General features: G+C 48.2%; 1 protein-coding gene across 1 annotated transcript; it reads left to right on the top strand.

The window, feature by feature from the left end:
- The first annotated feature begins 5,527 nt into the window (after window positions 1-5,527).
- LOC122377058 (polyunsaturated fatty acid lipoxygenase ALOX15B-like) lies at window positions 5,528-15,687 on the top strand. The gene is made up of 6 exons (XM_043357022.1): window positions 5,528-5,625; window positions 6,414-6,546; window positions 13,169-13,264; window positions 13,871-14,178; window positions 14,464-14,747; window positions 15,030-15,687. Exons 1-6 carry the CDS (start codon window positions 5,531-5,533, stop codon window positions 15,464-15,466), a joined length of 1,353 nt encoding a protein of 450 aa, XP_043212957.1. The 5' UTR covers window positions 5,528-5,530; the 3' UTR covers window positions 15,467-15,687.
- Window positions 15,688-19,081: the final 3,394 nt, after the last annotated feature.

Below are 19,081 nucleotides of genomic sequence, written 5' to 3'. Positions count from 1 at the left end.
GCTATAAGCAGCTTATCGATAATTTACAAACATAATTATTAATATGCTGCTTTAAACAACATTAATAATTCATTTTGAGCTTTCAGTACTTTAAATAAGGTCAAAACATCGCAAAACACAAAGTTAATACAATAGTCACGTGGGTGTCAGGAAATGTCACAGGTGCGTCAAATTTGTGACTGGGGCTTTACTTTCAAACATCGGATCTACCTGTTTCTTATAGGTATCTTGGACGAACCCGTGACCCGTGACGAACGATGCCGGCAGCCTCTTCCCATGTCATGGACAGACACAACGCGGACATTATTCAAAAGCTAGTTAATTCAAAAGCTATTCAAAAGCTTTCAAAAGCATTTCAAAGCAAATTCAAAGGCATCATTCAAAAGCCATTTAACAAATCAGCTAAAATCTGGTGAGACTAGCAGAGGCAGGGACGTAACCAAGGGGGGGGGGGCACGGGGCCATGCCCCCTGAAGGCGAAAAATAACATAAAAAAATAAAAATAAATAAAAACAGGTGCACCACTCCCCAAAAATAGTGGGCCAAATCCGAGGGGTTTTCCTTTTTGGAGGGGGTACGACACTGGGCCCCTCCCTGAGCAAAATCCTGGCTACGTGCCCGAGCAGATGTCATCATATAATAGGTATCTTTTTTGTTCGACCATGATACGACATACAAGCCCGTGGTGATGGACTGAAAAAGGAGCAGAGACTTTCAATAGGACAAAGATAACAGCATCGAAACGAGTCGTTTAACTTGACCCCTGCCATTTTTAATTATCTTAACACATAAAATGAATAACCAGAACTAACATATATAGTATAGTATTATTAACCCGCGCACCGACGGGGGTCTGCGCCAACTTCGCACCGACGGGGGGGCGGATGACCGCCCCCCCTGAGATCTCGAGAACGAAGCAAGATAGCGACAAGCGGTAAACGGCATCGGATACGCACGGTCAAGATCTACAATTTTTACTAAGGTCATTTTCAGGTCAGGTCAAAGATGACGTCACAGGGGTCGAAAAAGTCAAAATGTCGGCGCTAGATATGGAGAGAGTTTTTCTCTAATAACTTTCGAATTAGTCAAGATATGAACAAACTAAGGGCATCATCGTGATCCTATGCTGATATAGATATAATATCTATATATATATAATATATATAATATTATATAATATATATATATATATATATATTATATATATATATATATTATATATATATATAGATATTCATAGGATCACGATGATGCCCTTAGTTTGTTCATATCTTGACTAATTCGAAGATTAGAGAAAAACTCTCTCCATATCTAGCGCCGACATTTTGACTTTTTCGACCCCTGTGACGTCATCTTTGACCTGACCTGAAAATGACCTTAGTAAAAATTGTAGATCTTGACCGTGCGTATCCGATGCCGTTTACCGCTTGTCGCTATCTTGCTTCGTTCTCGAGATCTCAGGGGGGGCGGTCATCCGCCCCCCCGTCGGTGCGAAGTTGGCGCAGACCCCCGTCGGTGCGCGGGTTAATAATACTATACTATATATGTTAGTTCTGGTTATTCATTTTATGTGTTAAGATAATTAAAAATGGCAGGGGTCAAGTTAAACGACTCGTTTCGATGCTGTTATCTTTGTCCTATTGAAAGTCTCTGCTCCTTTTTCAGTCCATCACCACGGGCTTGTATGTCGTATCATGGTCGAACAAAAAAGATACCTATTATATGATGACATCTGCTCGGGCACGTAGCCAGGATTTTGCTCAGGGAGGGGCCCAGTGTCGTACCCCCTCCAAAAAGGAAAACCCCTCGGATTTGGCCCACTATTTTTGGGAGTGGTGCACCTGTTTTATTTATTTTATTTTTTTATGTTATTTTTCGCCTTCAGGGGGCATGGCCCCGTGCCCCCCCCCCCTTGGTTACGTCCCTGCCTCTGCTAGTCTCACCAGATTTTAGCTGATTTGTTAAATGGCTTTTGAATGATGCCTTTGAATTTGCTTTGAAATGCTTTTGAAAGCTTTTGAATAGCTTTTGAATTAACTAGCTTTTGAATAATGTCCGCGTTGTGTCTGTCCATGACATGGGAAGAGGCTGCCGGCATCGTTCGTCACGGGTCACGGGTTCGTCCAAGATACCTATAAGAAACAGGTAGATCCGATGTTTGAAAGTAAAGCCCCAGTCACAAATTTGACGCACTGTGACATTTCCTGACACCCACGTGACTATTGTATTAACTTTTGTGTTTTGCGATGTTTGACCTTATTTAAAGTACTGAAAGCTCAAAATGAATTATTAATGTTGTTTAAAGCAGCATATTAATAATTATGTTTGTAAATTATCGATAAGCTGCTTATAGCAGGTCACGTGATTGCTACCAATTATGTGCTCAGAAAGCATCTTTTCAACTTCGATTTTGAACAATTTTACCTCCTTTGAGGCCAAATGATGGACGGTTTGAGGCACACGATGAAATGCTGAATCTATTGATGCCAAAATTTGTTCATTTTTTGCATTTTTAGACTAGTATATCCTGGCTCAAACTTTGACCAGTTTGTGTGTAAACCCTATGGTGAAGGGAAAACTTCGCGCCCAGCAGACGTCTTTACAGTGCTGCCAAATCGTGTTTGGTGGGGGTCGGGTTCGTCCGCGTGGGGCGCCGTCACTGATGACTGTTGCATACTTTTTGGAGCTAAGGTCACGTCTTCTGGGCCGGCTGCGATGTTACATGGTGTTTGCGCGTTGTTCCTACATTCGGTAATGGAGATACAATCGACGAAAATATATGCACGCGCTTGCTCGCTTCTCCAGTCCCTTCAAGAGGAAACAATCCTTTTAACGGCACAGCTACTTGAACTGGCTAACAGGCTAATAGGCATTAATGCATAAGAGTACGTATGAGGTGCTGATATATCGTTTTCCCATGGCGCGGCCGCTTACACCGTAAGCTCGCGCAAGTGTTTTCGCGGGGACCTTCTGATTTCATTGAATTTTGCCTTTAAAGGGACCCTCCACCTTAACATTAGATTGAGAGTAGCCAAAATGGGGTCCCTGGCTCACAATTACCGGTTTCGGCACTCACAACATCGAGAAATGCCTTAAATCGGAAATATTGAATTTCAAAATTGCAGCATTTTGATTCAGAGGGGCTAATGCATAGGAATACCCCTCTGAATGTGTGTCGTCAGCGCAGATATCTAACGATTTTTAAATGTTTGCCTAAAACGTTTTGTAGCACGCGGTGGATATGCTGCTTTGCGCGCAACAAGTGCCGCACTTTAAGCTGCACCAAACTATTGCTTCCAATAAAGTCGCTAGGAACAGCGGAGATCCCAAAAAGTAAACAAAAGTAGAAGTCTAATATCTTGAAAACCGGTGAATATTTTTCGGTGAAATTTGGTAGATATTCGTTTTCGCGTTTCTGAACCGAGCGACATCACTTTCATGCCAATTCATAAACTTTTTGAAGGTGGGAGGGTCCCTTTAAACCCCCTTGGAAACCAAGGGAGCAGCCGGTGTCAGTGCAAGATGATGAGTCAATATCCTTCTTCCTCCAAGGCTTATATCTGTTCGATACACACTACTTTTAGACATTTGATGAGGCATAAAGAAAACTTTGCATGCGTGTCAGCGCGGTAAAAAAAAATGATAGCCGGTCTGCTTGAACCCACGTTCTGTGACCAGCCGACTCAAAATCACCACGCAACTTACATAAACATGAAAAGTATTCATTAACCCGCGCCCCGCTGGGGGGGGGGGGGCAGAATCTGCCCCTCCCGTTTTTCGCCAATAACTTCTAAACACGTTACGCCAGCGACGTCAAACCTTCAGTACCTTATCATACATCAATTTGACACGTTCCCTGAAAATTTGAGCGAAATCCGTCGGAAAATTTTTGAGAAATTGACGTTTTCGTGACGTCATGTTCGCCATTTTCGCCTCAAAAACGGCAAAATTTCAAACGCCGCTAACATCTTCATTTTCAAGGAATCAAGACGTAAAAAAAAGGTTATACGTGATTCTACTTTGTCTATCAAATGGCTATCTCGGTTTTTTGAAAATTTTGGATTTTGGCCAAAATTTTTCCAAAAAACTGACTTTTTGGAAAAAATATTTATAAAATCCAAAATTTTGAGTTTATCGAAAAAACCGGAATATATGTCAAAGACATGGTCTATGTGCACCTACATACCAATTTTTAGAAGAATCGGTTCAAAAATGGGAGTTATTCAAAATTTTATGACGTCACGACACACAATTTTTTTGAAAAATGATTTTTTTGGAAGTTCTAGACCTCGTACGGAAACAAAAATAGCACCATTCGATTCGCCGTGAAAAACTGCATCGGATAGACACCTTTTTAGGCCTTAACAACAACTTCAAAATTTGACCTCACTTGACCTGACCTTGACCTGACCTCGACCTGAAATTCATCCAGAGGTGGTCCATATCACTTATTGGGTGTGCCTATTGAATTCCATGAGTAAAATGACCATAAAACATGTGTCGCACATGCCCTTTTCTATATTTTGTTTTGGTGACCTGACCTGACCTGACCTGACCTGACCTTGACCTTGACCTTTGAATGACATTGTGTGCAACGGATATTGTCTTGGTAGTCTAAGAACACGTTTTGGGCAATCAGTCTCAGTCCATTCTTCGGCAACTACGGTGCAAGGCCGATACTGTAGAAACTTGCATTTTGTGCCCTTGACCTGACCTTGACCTGACCTCTGACCTACTTAAGCAAAAAATTTGGGCTCTTAAGATCCGCCTTGTTGAGAGCTTTCGATTGCCGTTTTCCCCGTCTTTCTACGACCATCGGTTCGGAAGTTAGACAGGGGGGGCAGAATCTGCCCCCCCCCCCAGCAGGGCGCGTATGGCTGAATAGCCCAGCGGGGCGCGGGTTAACCTGTAAGTATGTCAAGAAATTGTCTTAGTCACTCAAAACATAACAGTTTTAGAGGAGTTTAAATTTGTTCCAATTTATCTGCAACACCCCGTATATCTTTCGATGCGCACGGACGTCCTGAGCTCACTGATGCTTTTATTTTTGTTCTATCTTTACTAGGTAAAAGTTAGAAGCGAAAGACTTTTGACATGTTTTAGAGAAATGTTTGCACTTATATCCCCCCACTCACACACAGGCCACAACCCCCCTAAGTATTTACTTAGTCACCAAATTTTCACGGGGGCGTGATCTCCTATGGAACCACCTACCCTGTAACTTTGGCGTTTCTAAGTGCCATAGGAGCCAATCGCCAGGGAGGGAGGGGGAGGGGTCGTACCAACTCGCCAAATTTACAGGGTTATTGAAAAACCCTGTATAACCCCTCTCGCCGTCCGTGTTATTGAAAAGGCCCTCGCCTGGCGAGGGCCTTTTCGAGTGGCCTTTTTATTTCTTTTTTTCGAGTGGCCTTTTTATTGTATTTTTTAGTTAAAATACAATAATGCGCAAATTTACCATTGCTCGCCTACAACAATTTTGGTATAAAACCATGTTTTTTTTGTTTTTTTGTTTGTTTGCTCACAGGGCATGCTGCACTGGAAGAGCGACAAGTGGTTCGGCATCCAGCGTCTCCAGGGAGTGAATCCGGTGCTGATCAAACTCTGCACCAAAATACCCGACAAGTAAGTACTAGACGGGGTGACGGCCGCGATCCTAACCAAAGGTCTGCAATGTGGATGATGAAAACAAAAACGGACCCGGGATCTCATCCCACCACCGAGACACCTTTTGCTGCGACTTGAGTGAGCCCTGCACGTGCGGAATGGCGAGACGGAGAGGACACTTCCTACTGAATTGTGCGAGACACCCTACTAACCGACGTCAAACCAAAGTTGAGCGCAATCGGCCCAGCCGTTCTTGAGATGTGGAAGCAACCCCTACACGTGCGCAGTAGCACTCCGACCGTGACATATGGAAATACATTGCCCGGTGGGTGCCTACCAACATGCCAAGTTTCAGCGTGATCGGCCCAGTAGTTAACCCGCGCGCCGTTGAGGTCTGGTAGGTTCCACGTCCTGTTGGGGGGGAGAGGGGGGGGGCAAAAGGCCCCGTCGTATGTCTCCGCAACCAATAGCCGGATCGGGAAAATTCAAACGGCATTCGGAAGAGCTCATCGAGATGCACAAGATAGGATGTTGATGACCTTGATATTTGACCTGTGACGTCACTTGGAGGTCAAACAAGGTCAAATCAATCCAATTTACAATGACGAGAAGTCGGTCATAAAAATGAGATCTAGGTTTCCAACACATGAGTGGTATAGCTGTCCAGCAGTATTTCCTTACAGTGGTCCCAGTCCAGCGGTATTCCCCAACAGTGGTTCCAGTCCCGCGGTATTCCCAAAAGTGGTATTACTATCCCGCGGTACTCTCTCAGCGTTTATATCGCCATCCCACACGGTCTGTTTCAGTCTAAACGTGGACGACACCATGCTGCGGCCGTTCCTTGAGACACTCACCATCGAGGAGGCCATTCAGAGCCAGAAGCTTTTCCTGGTCGACCTCGGTATTGTAGAAGGCGTACCGCCGGCCCCAGGAACTCAGGTTAGTTGGGTCGACCTCGGTATTGTAGAAGGCGTACCGCCGGCCCCAGGAACTCAGGTTAGTTGCTAGGAAACTCACTCATCGACGGATCTTTGTGGACGTGTGTCCCGACACTTATGCTCCATACTTACCAATGGTCGTATCGAGCCCCGCGAGGCGGCGTTCGAAAGGTCTCTACAAGATCTTCCCAAAGCACTCTTAAGGTTTTAAGATTGAGGTCAACTTTCGGGTCAAGATCAGGTCAAAGTTCAAATTCTGGGGTTTTGCGTGATTAGGCTTACGGACAGCTGAATCGATAGCTGCTGCTCAAAACTCACCAAAATGACGCCAAAGGCCTAGTGAAGGTACACTCGGGGGCAGATTGATGTTCCACCACTCCCTACCCATCGGGCAATCCCATGGCTCAGCACTGGCTGCTGCCAGTGTTGCCTGCCCTCAGCACTGCTCAGCACTGCCTGCCCGTACCAGTGCTGCCAGTGCTGCCACTGGCAGCAGCCAGTGCTGAGCCATGGGAGCCCGATGGGTAGGGAGTGGTGGAACATCAATCTGCCCCCGAGTGTACCATGTGCGTACAGGGGTCATACTAAGTACGGGTCAAGGTAAGGTCAGGTCATGAAAGGTCACGGTTTTCACTTTCTGCTACATGGGCGTGCGACACATGTTTTATGGCTTATTTTTCACGCCGAATCCGATGGTACTGGTTATATATGACCCCAAGACACTGTGCTGCTGATAGGTGTGTTAATAAATGATAGGTAAAACCGAAAACTATATGCAAGTTGGTAATCGTGTAGCTGTATCTAAGTAGATGTCAGCACCCAGCAAAACAGAACGCTACATGAACATCAAAATGAATTGGTTTGTTTTCGTTCGTGAGAAATATGTACATTGGCGGATCCAGGGTCCAATCTTATAATATGCCGTACTATTATATTTACGGCAGTTGGTAAGATTCACAGTGATACCAGTGCTGACAAAGATTAATCTGAGTCAACGAAATGATTCTTTAGACCGTCAAATTACGCGATGAACTGAAATGCGTGAAAACCATTTTGCATTTGTAGCGGGGTTTCGCGGCGTCGCGGGGCTAACCGGGCAGTATCTTTCGGTAGTGAGATGAGAGCTCCGTCGGCGCGCTCCATGGAAGCCCTTCTCTGTATGCCAGCCCATCGCGAACTCGTTCCGACTCAGACTCTACCTCGGGGCGATCAATCATCGGAAACACATAGGCCAGGGTTAGGGAATGGGAGATAATGAAATGTTAATCAATTACCCTCGATCATATTGGTATAGAAAATCAACTCTATTTAACAAAAAGTCCCACTCTCAAACAACAGCGCCCTTCCTAGCTTGAGGGTCATCTCCCACCAGATATATGCATCAATCATTCGTCCATTTATCCATCCCCTTACAACCATGTCATTCGTCCACTTATACCTCGTAATTTACCAGAGTTGACCATCTCCGGTCCCTCCCCTTTTCCTATAACTTCCCCCGGTGGTGCTAGGGCGCGCGCAAAGTCGTTATCGAGTCATTGGCCTTAAATGTCATTTAACCGTTATCCCTTCATAACCACAATGTTCCGTACATCAGACAAACGCTTCATAATGCTCACGCTACACAATTAGAGATACGACCCACCACATATTTCGGCACTCGACCTTCGCGTTACGTGACTTATTGCGGTCCGTCCCATCACCATGTCGAACTACACAAAAAAAAAACATAAATGTCTTCGGCCAGCGGTTCCGAGACTACGGCTCACAGGGCACTGTGTAGTCCGGTTTCCGCGGGGGACTTATTTGAAATTTGAGACCGGGGCTGGGTAACTAAGGTCCGTCCGGGCTGCCTGCGTCGTCTCCGTATAGCCGCGGTTTTCGGGCCAGCCCCCGGCGACCGAAAGGGGTTAGTCGTTCGTCGGCTTTACACGAATCCATGACTACCAGTTTATGCCAAATTGCCTATAATAAAACGAAAACTAAGCGTACCACGGCCCGCAATGGGCTTATCTAAAATTTGAAACCGGGCTGGGTAACTAGGTCCGTCCGGGCTGCCTGCATCGTCTCCGTATAGCCACGGCTTTTGGAACAGCACCGGCGACCGAACGGGTAAGCCTCCGTTGGCTTCACACAATCCACGACTACCAGCGTTATAGGTGCCCGAAGCCCTATCTATCCGTTGCTGGTAGTTAAGCTGTCGTCACAGACCTAACCGAAATGACCGCTGCACGGCCGGAGTAAATCGACTGACAGCGGGGTGGCCAGTACCGACTTACCGCGATCACCCGACTCGCATGCTTTGGTATTTAATGTTCACCCCCGTCCTGCAGCATCACACGTTTCTTCGCGGGACATTACTTAACCGGCGGCATACGTCTCCTCGCTGGGACGCCTGGGGTCCTAACCATCTCCGAAACTACCTACGTCACTTATCGAATGTCATCCTGCGCTGATCACTCAATGGACCGATAGCGGACCTAACCTATCTTTTAAAACCGGGCGGGGTCACTAGGTCCCTCCGGGCTGCCTGCATCGTCTCCGTATAGCCACGGCTTTATGGGGCCCGCGCCGGCAACCGAACGGATTAGCCTTTGTCGGCTATGCACTCATCCTCAATAATCGATCCTCAACTCGCTCTCACCCTTTCTCTTCACTTCGCGACTTATTGCACGTATCCAGGGCTTACCCAAGCGAGGCCTACTATTTAAGTGGGGTCTACCCGAGCTGAGCTTCATTCAGGAAATCCGATTCCTCTACGTGTACAGTCTTCAATTCCATTTCACTCGCTTCTTATCTCCCTCCTAACCCATGGCCGCGTCGGTGGACTTTCCACGCACAGGGGCGTGACGTGCATCATCTATCTCCCCGGTTCCGTCCCTTGCAGTGTCCCCAGTGTCCATGTGGGGTAAAGTTACAAATATTTCGTGTGCGGCAAGGTCTATGTGTGCTCCTTATATTCGGACCGCTGGATAGGGTAGAGCGCCAGGAAATCCGCTGGCGAGGGCACTTGGGAGTCAACCGGAGAAGCTCCAGTATCGGTTGGGCTAGGGGTAGGGAGGTCCCGTATGTGTTGTGTATAATCGCTATCATTTGGACCGTGGGATAATTTGGGGAGGATGGAGTGCCAGGAAATCCACTGGCAAGGGCACTTAGGAGTCAACCGGAGAAGCTCCAGTATCGGTTAGGCTAGGGAGGTCCTGGTGTTGTGTGTAATCGCTATTGTTTGGACCGTGGGATAATTTGGGGAGGATGGAGTGCCAGGAAATCCACTGGCAAGGGCACTTAGGAGTCAACCGGAGAAGCTCCAGTATCGGTTAGGCTAGGGAGGTCCTGTGTGTATTGTGTGTAATCGCTATTGTTTGGACCGTGGGATAATTTGGGGAGGATGGAGTGCCAGGAAATCCACTGGCAAGGGCACTTAGGAGTCAACCGGAGAAGCTCCAGTATCGGCTAGGCTAGGGAGGTCCTGTGTGTGTGTGTATAATCGCTATTGTTGGACCGTGGGATAATTTGGGGAGGATGGAGTGCCAGGAAATCCACTGGCAAGGGCACTTAGGAGTCAACCGGAGAAGCTCCAGTATCGGCTAGGCTAGGGAGGTCCTGTGGGTGTTGTGTGTAATCGCTATTGTTTGGACCGTGGGATAATTTGGGGAGGATGGAGTGCCAGGAAATCCACTGGCAAGGGCACTTAGGAGTCAACCGGAGAAGCTCCAGTATCGGCTAGGCTAGGGAGGCCCTGCATGTTGTGTATAATCGCTTTGTGCACTGTGTAAACTCAACAGATAAAGAGAACTGATCGTTGTAAATTACTCTGGCCGGACACCTTGGAAACGACCTCTTTCCTGACTGTGGGTTAGCATATGGCCTTTTATGCTCCATCCTCCGATCCCTGCCCCTTCAGCACTACTCACACTCGTATTTCAATATTTACAAGTCCCATTTATTTACATACTCCGACGCAACACCTTAAATTCCCTTACAAGTCAAATTTAAAGGAAACATTCTGGGCCCAGGCCGCCCATCAACTGAGCCCCACAAGCCGCGCGGTGCGGTACACAGTCGCCCGTCCCTTTCCCGACTCCCCACGGTGCATAATCCCCTCCGTCCGCTTAAATCACAACGGGGCGCCAGACGACTGAAGAGGGCCCACGTCGGCACGCGTGTCGCACTACGCGCACAGTTACATAATTGATCGAAATCGAATTGTGAAATTAAGCTACCTAGACTGAAAGTCCCAAGAATAAATTTAAATACCTAAGCTGAATGGCCTAAAATATTGCGGACACCTAAAAGGGGAATATAATGTGGCTCACATAGCAGTAACGAAAGGGGGGGGGGGGGTTACTTGGAGGATTTAGGGACTAGGTGCGCACCCGTGTTCACCGCGTGACCTTACTTGAGATGGAGTCGCTGACATGATGGTCGTGACCGTCCAGCGCCCGGCCAGGCGGCCGGAGCCGCCGCCGGCGCCGTGATGCCTGCCGCTGGTCTCTCGTGGGCTGTCCACGGTGTCAGATGTGAGCCGAGAGCGAAGAGCGGCGTGGGATCCGTCGTCCGAGAGAGAGCCAGAGAGCGCGGAATGCGTCGTCCGAGAGCTTTTCAGTTCCGTTTCATCAACTTATACTTCTGATGACGTCATACTTCAGAGGGCCGGGCAGCATCACCTTGTCCAATCTCCGTCCTCCATTCTCAGAAGCTGCACTCGGCTCCGCCCTCGAAAGTTCGTGATTTGCTGACAAAGTTCGGTTCCCCTCCGGCCATGGCAGTCGCACCCTTTCACGCAGCGACCGGGTGGAATTCGCCGCCGGCGCTCACGGCGCCTGAGGCGCCAGGTGGCGGGCCTGGCCCTCTGCTCCCCTTGTTTTGAAGTCAGGTCCGGCCAGATGTCCTATATTTTGTCGTTGGCGACCGAGTTCCATTTCATCCTGTTTTCGTACAACCCGGGTCGGTCTCCGCTCCCCTTTCTTGTTTTGGTTCAAATCAGGGCCGGTCTGCACTCCCCTCTCCTTGTTCTCTGGCGGGGTGCCGAGCGTGGGACAGAGTCTTGTTTTCCAAAGGCTAAACTGATTAATGGCTCGAGGCTGGCAGAATGGCGCGTTTCGGTATGCTATTTGTTGGCTTCAGATCCGGGTTCTCATGAAGTGGGGTGGTCATCTATAGAGGACCCCTGTTTGTCAGAGCCTACTGCGCCGTCTGTGTGGACGCCAGCTGGGACGGAGAGAGGGTATCACAGCCGATTTAGCCGGCTGACCGTGTCTGTGCGGCGCTCGCAGATGGCCGTGTTTCAGCTTGTGGCACAGCTTGCAGTTCAGCATGAAAGATCTTTCATCTATGAAAAAAATGTAACGCATCTGCGTTACACATTTGATAGTCGTTTTCTGCAGCTGAACTTCAGCCAGTGCTGCCATATCCATTCCACGGCGTTTATAAGATTGAGCCCAGGTGGGGGGGGGGAGGGGTGCATTTGAGGCAAATGCCCCCCCCCCCCACAGCGCCCGAAGTCGACATGAATTTGAGTTTTTTTTTTAGATAAAACAAAAACCAAACTTTTATAAGGAAAAGTTTGTTATAAGCTGCACAGCAGTGCGCAATAAATCAAAATCCAATGAGTTTTTGGAATTAAGTGAATTTTTTGTAGGGTATAGGTACCCCCGCAGCATCCAAGACCGCCTTTCTTTCGATAAAAGAGACTTTACAAACCAGTAATAGTGCACACGTTTCCAAAACAGTGCAATCAATTTAGAAGATAGTGTGTTGAATTTCAGTGGATTGTAGGTAAATTTCGCCATAGTGCACGGTTTTGTCATGTGGTGTGCTATTCGACGTCCCGCAAAGCAATTTAGGCGATGTTCAAGTGAATTCGCTGTTAGATTGGGAAAATATTTTGAAAGTCCCCTATCTGTGTGTCAAGAGTACCGTGAAACTTTGTCACAGAGCTGCTCAAATGTAACTTCACCCCTCAGGAATTAACTTATCTTTAGTCTCGCTCTAAGAACTCGTTGACACGGTCACGTGGCGGTCACGTGGCATTCGGGGCTTCTGAATCGGCTGCATAACTTCGTTCCTGGCTCAAAAAGATCAGGAGTGTTACATAATGTTTGTTATCGCCTTTCAACACTAATTCGATTGAATAAAGCCGAAAAATATTACGCCGAACTTGAAAGCGCCCAACGAATAATGCGCACTACACTTTTTATGGCCAAATATAGAAATAGTGCACACAGTTCAGTAATAGCGCTACCGATTTCGACAATTCAGCTTAGTGTACTGTTAAATCGGCCGAGTGCATGTCATTCAGTAATAGTGCACTTGTTTCCAAAACAGAGCAATCAGCTTAGAACATAGTGCGTTCAAATGCAGCAGACGTATGTCAATTGCGCCATAGTGCACGGTTTTGTCATGTGGTTTGCTATTCGGTGTCCTGCAAAGCAATTTATTAGATGCAAAAATATAGCATGCATGTTTATTGTCTATGCATAACCAAATAAGTGAGTGCAAACAACAGCTTCAACGCATACAACCACATCCAAGCTGTTGTCTCCACCTAAATGCACTGCGTGGTGATCCGAAGTACCCCGGCTTTTACCAGGGGACATTGAAGCGGTTGTGTGTCGATGTTTCAGCTGTGCGCGCCGATGGGGCTCTTTTACCTGAACAAGAACAGCGAGCTGCTGCCGGTGGCTATCCAGCTGTTCCAGCATAAAGGCGGCGACAACCTGGTGAGGCCACCTGTCAGGAGCCCACACCTGACCACACCGATCTGGCACGCTTCAAAACATCACCAACGAATTAGTCATATACATATTGTGTCAGGGGCTCAGGCACGCTTATGCTACAAAACTGTGATATCTTTGTTCTAATTGTGCAGTTTGTGAAACCGATTCAAAATTGACTCGCTGCTACTAAAGTAGCCGCGCGGGGCCCCACACTATGAATAAGCACAAAAATTGCGTAAATTTAGGCATAAAACAACTTTTGCTAACCATCAACATGGTAGAAGACTGGTAAGTAACTCGACATGATGCAAATCTAGGGTTATAATTACGCTCGTTCTAGAGAATTTCATGTAAGTACTAAAAAATGATGCCAGTAAAAAAAGGATACCTACAGCCGTCCTGATCGACTGCCAGACCTTATTGAGACCCCTCTCAGAAATATCCCTCGGGATATCTTCTCGCTGATCGCGATGCAGCGCGGCCCAAACAGAGCGGTTCAGCTACACAGTCGACTGACCTACGACAACAACGAGCTAAATACATACATGCAATTTTTCGCCTACTATAAAATATACACCGCGAACGACCCACCAAACCTCCAACCGGCAGGTGTTCCTGCCGAGCGACCCGCCGAACTTGTGGCTGCTGGCCAAGATGTTCTTCAATAACGCCGAGGTGCAGCACCACGAGTCGCTGACGCACCTGGGCTTCACGCACTTGATGATGGAGGGCGTGGTCATCTGCTCGCACCGCCACCTCTCCGTGTCGCACCCACTCTTCAGGCTGATGGCGCCACACTTTTTGTTCCTCATTTCCATCAACGTGGTGGCGCTGCAGGACCTGATCGCTCCTGGAAAGTGGGTAGATCGCGTGATGACGGTGCGCGCTTCTGGCCTGCAGGAGATCGTCAAACGAGGGTGAGTCGCTGCCGCGGGCAGGCTCGATGGCAAACGAGGCAGGGTCCGAATGGCAGGCTTTGCAGAGCGAGCGCCCTCAGATGGTGTGTAGATGTGCACATGGATAAAATCACCCTCTAGGTGATCTGTTTTGTAATGATCATAGCGCCGATAACGTTTCTCGATGCTTGATGGTACGCTCTCGTCACACGTGTAGCTACCGCATGGATATCTTAGCCACTGATGTGAGTGAGACACGGGGTTGGATGGGCGGGCAGCTGCTGACGGCTGACGGGTGTCGTCCAGTCTGCAGGACTGGAGGCTGGACAGGGACGGCGTCATACCGCGTCAGGTAGCGGCCAGAGGCGTGGCCGACCCCTCGGTGCTGCCCTACTATCCGTATCGGGACGACGCCTGCGCTCTCTACTCTATCATCGAGCGCTACGTGCGGGCTGTGCTGGAGGCTGCCTACAGCCAGCCCGGAAGCCTGCAGGCTGACCACGAGCTGCAGCAGTGGCGCAAAGAGCTGACGATGGCGCGCCAGCACGGCGGCGTGGGCATGTGTGGAGTCGCCGGCGACAGCGAGCAAGGTAATCTCACTGTCCCCGGCTGGTGGTGAGACGAGCGGGGTGGGCTCACTGTCCCCGGCTGGTGGTAAGACGAGCAGGGTAATCTCACTGTCCCCGACTGGTGGTAAGACGAGCGGGGTGGGCTCACTGTCCCGGCTGGTGGTGAGACGAGCGGGGTGGGCTCACTGTCCCCGACTGGTGGTAAGACGCGCGGGGTGGGCTCACTGTCCCCGGCTGGTGGTAAGACGAGCGGGGTGGGCTCACTGTGTGCCGGTGACCGGCAGAGCCCTCTCTTCCCGCCAGGGTTCACCAGCGTCGACCAGGTGGTGGAAGTGGTCACCGCGCTGGTCTCCATATGCAGCCAGGGCCACGCCGCTGCCAACTTTGGCCAGTTCGATGAGTACGGCTTCGTGCCCAACTACCCGCCTGTGCTGTACGGTCCCGTTCCGAGCAGCAAGGACGCCGTGCCCAGCGACAGAGACCTCCTCAACTATCTGCCAGGCCGCTTCGCCACGCGCGAGATCATGGTCATCACGAAGCTGCTTAGCTTCCGCGGCACCCGCGCGCTGGGCGACTTCGAGGTGCGCTACATCTACGACCCGGTGGGCTCGGCCGCCGCCGACCGGCTGCGCGGCGAACTCCGCGAGCTGGCGCGCCAAATCGACCGGCGCAACGCCACCGCCCAGTTCCCGTACAAGTGGCAGAGCCCCTCAGTGGTGCCTAACGCCATCAGCGTGTAAAAGTGGCCGCCAGACGGCCCCCACCCCTGGGCCGTCGAGAGGCGCGGGCCGCCGCCACACACCGCTGTGAATTGTGTCGTTCCGTCGCGATTGCCACTGTTGGATTAACCGGCTCGAGCGCGGGCGCGCGACAGACTCGTGCGCGCAGCACTGGGGCAAAGTGACTGCGTGACTGCGTCTTGTTTACCACAGAGCGAAATAAAGTTGCTAGCATAAAAAAATCAGCGTGTAAAAGCCGCGCAGCGAAGCAGGTGCCTAGCGCCCTGCACGCAAAAGGGCTCATAGCTAGAATGCTATGCAGCACGGTGCCTTTCTAAATGCCTTAAACTCTCGCTTGTTAGAGCATCAAGTTGAACGCCATTGACTGAGGGGAACGCTATTTCGACTTTTAGTATGACAAATGATACATATTTGAAGAAAAAAATCGCAGATAAGTCCATTCGAAAGCTCTTCGAAACTGTTTCGCAAAAGGGTTAGATTTGACCCGAGATCAACGGTTTGGTCTTCAGGGGCAAAACCGTCAAAACTATCGTTTTTGTTGACAATGTTGTATTGCAATGATTTTCCATACTGCACTTGTGCGACACTGATGTACCTAATTGTAGTTGTCTAATCTAGATCAAGCTTCCTGTAGTGAAAATACGCTATTACCTATAGGAAGAAGTGGCTAACCAATTATATACCAATAGAAAGAAAATATCTTGTATCTTCTGCTTATCTGAGGCCTTTTGGACCAAAATACATGCCTAGGTAGATTGCAATTTTATCTATTACTCCAAACTAAAAAAAAAAAACTACTCGAAAACCACCATGAAAACGACTACAATCGAGTATGTAGAAATGACTTTCTACAATCAATGTAGAAAGTCAATCGAGCGAAATTTTTAAGTTTACTTGGTAGGCATGTACTATGTATGTATGTTGTCGATTCCACCCAACCAGGTATTTTGGTGCAAGAGGCTTCTGCTATGCGTATGTATTATGTATCGATCGGACAATACACAATTAAAATACTATAACGCATTTTCGGATCTCGACTAGTGAAAGCACCAGGGTGGACAAACCCTAGACGTGAAAAGTGTGATACCAAGTATCCTATATGCCTTTTCTAGCGAGTTCGCCTGTTGTGCCGTTACCGTAATCGTTTCCAATGCAAAGCTCAAAGATTACTCTATTGCCTTTATCCTTTCAACAAGAGCTCTTTTATCTCCGTTACAGCCTCACCGGTTTTCTCCTCTATGAATGCTTTGAGCTTTACCATGTAACCGAAACCACAGCACTTTTTATTTATTTATTTTATTTATTTATTCAAGTGATCACCAACAGGGCGGACCCCCACTGACAGGCGAAGTCAAACTAACACTATACATGATAAACAATGACATACGGGCAAACAATGCAGAGTAAACAGTAGGTAAATATTACGATAAATATAGCTAAAAATATAATGCACAAAAAATATGTGGGTTAAGATGAATCTAAAAAAAAAACGAGCTTGTAAAAAGACTTTAAAAAGATGATATATACTTCAAAACATGCGATTTAAAAGTCCCAGTGGCATCGGTAAAAAATCTGTCCCTGGAACACTGCATAAAAACGAATTGACTATAGTTCGTTTTTTTTTTCAAAAGGACGCTGGCTCCAAGTATGTTTTTCGAACAAGCACGTGTTTTGCGAGCAAAACGAGCAAAAACTGAACCTGAGAAACTCGAACGTCGCCTTATTTTAACATGTGAATTATTCCCGATAAATTCCATGCCTGCGTTTTGGAACTAGACATGAGAACAGTGGTGACGTCATGCTGTGGAACTTGCACTGCAATGCAATGCATAACTATCATGGAAAGAACCGCTTACTCGATTCGGGTCTCGGTAAGAGCAAAAAACGAAGTTTTCCCAAAATTCGTTGGTAATGAATGCTTTCGTATGGACATTGGGTGCCAGCTGCCACCAGTGACGTCATTAGTATGCTCATTTTTGAAGTCACAATTTCCATGCATTTACCGAGCACAATTTGAAATCGATGATTTTTTCGGCAGGGAATTCTTAGCCAGACGCTGAAGTTGGCAAAACTCACGTGAGAGGTTCGATAATGAACTTTGAGCCAGCGTCCTTTGAAAAAAAAAAACGAACATAGACATGGTACCCTGTTGAATAAACCCCGCTTCACGGTGTTGACACGTGCACGGGGCTCATAAAACAGTTTCTGTGTGCGGGTCGACCGAGTGGGTATGTGCAGTGCAAAGCTGTTTAATATGTGGCAGCAGTCGTGTCTCCCATGAAACACGTTTCTGATGAAAATCAGATCATGCTGAATTCGACGTGAAGCCAATGACTGTATCCGGAAGTGATTTAGTAAAGCACTGTAATCCAGAGAAATGGAATGTCCGGAGTGCGTGTTTGATAAAAGCCATATTAGAAATTTGTGTTGCACTCGGTCGACCCGCACTGTGTGGGTGTCAGCCGCACCCGCCCATATCACACTGCCATATTCTAAAATCGAGCGTACACTGGAGAAGTAAGCACACAAAAGTGCCTTGCGATGAAATTTGCTTCCCTTCTCACCTGTTTGAAAGGATCGAAACAACAGGCCCAGGCTTCGGTTTGCTCTGCTAACAATGCTGTTCACATGAGCAGCAAATGTAAGCTTGGTGTCTAAAATGATACCAGGACACGTATCTCTCCAACATGCTCGAGTTTAGTGGCGTTGATAAAATACTCTGTCCGGACGGCGGGTGCGCGCCTGGGGTGATCGTGAACGATTTGCATTTGCTGGGGTTTAGGGTGAGTCCCCATCTGACGGACCAGGCCGCCAGACGACCAAGGTCCTGCTGGAGCAGTAGTCCGTCAGATGGCGAGACAATTTGTCGAAAAATTTTGACGTCGTCGGCGTATTCGGAGGTGAGGTCACTTGTCGTGACCTGGTGACCTGACCTAAGGCGACCTGGGTCTGAAATTTTCACAACATGTGCGGAAAAGATGCACGAACAGGTGTGCCAAAAACGGCGCGATCCGCGGCGCTGTTTGAGACATCTGCGAAAAACCGCAGGGAGGGGGGTGTTCAAACACCCCGGCCCGGCGCGGGTTAAAGAATTTAAAAATAACAGCACCACGGATAGGGAGTGGACGGGCACACGACCACAGGGGCGGATCCAGGAAAACTCCAAGGGGAGGGTCATGAATCGAAGTGGTGCCCCTACCTATACCCAAAATTAAAAACTCAACGGATTTCGTCCACTTCATTTTGGTGGTGCCCCATTTTAGTTTTTTTTTCTTTTCATTTTTTTTTTAGTCAGTATCTTAATTCTTACCACAACTACATTTACCAATTGTAAGCAAATATATATGAATGTGCTAGTGTATATATGTTGTGGACGCTGAGTAGTGAGTACTTACCAAGAACGTTATCAGGTAAGCGAATCGTTGTCAGTCCGACGAACTTGACCCTGGCGTCTAAAGGGTCTGTCCTTGACACTTCAGGCTTGTCAGGGGCACCAAAGTCCTTCCAGGGACACCACAAACCTGTCAGGGGCACCTACGGCCTTGTATGGGCGCCACAGGCCCGCCAGGGGACCACAGGCCTGCCAGGGAAGCAGGGGCAACACAGGTCTAGCAA

The sequence above is a fragment of the Amphibalanus amphitrite genome, unplaced genomic scaffold (genome assembly GCF_019059575.1).
Source record: "Amphibalanus amphitrite isolate SeventyFive unplaced genomic scaffold, NRLGWU_Aamphi_draft 002489F_arrow, whole genome shotgun sequence".
Taxonomy (NCBI): Eukaryota; Metazoa; Arthropoda; class Thecostraca; order Balanomorpha; family Balanidae; genus Amphibalanus; species Amphibalanus amphitrite.
The sequence above is the reverse complement of the archived record's forward strand: the minus strand, read 5'-3'. Positions and strand labels throughout refer to the sequence as shown.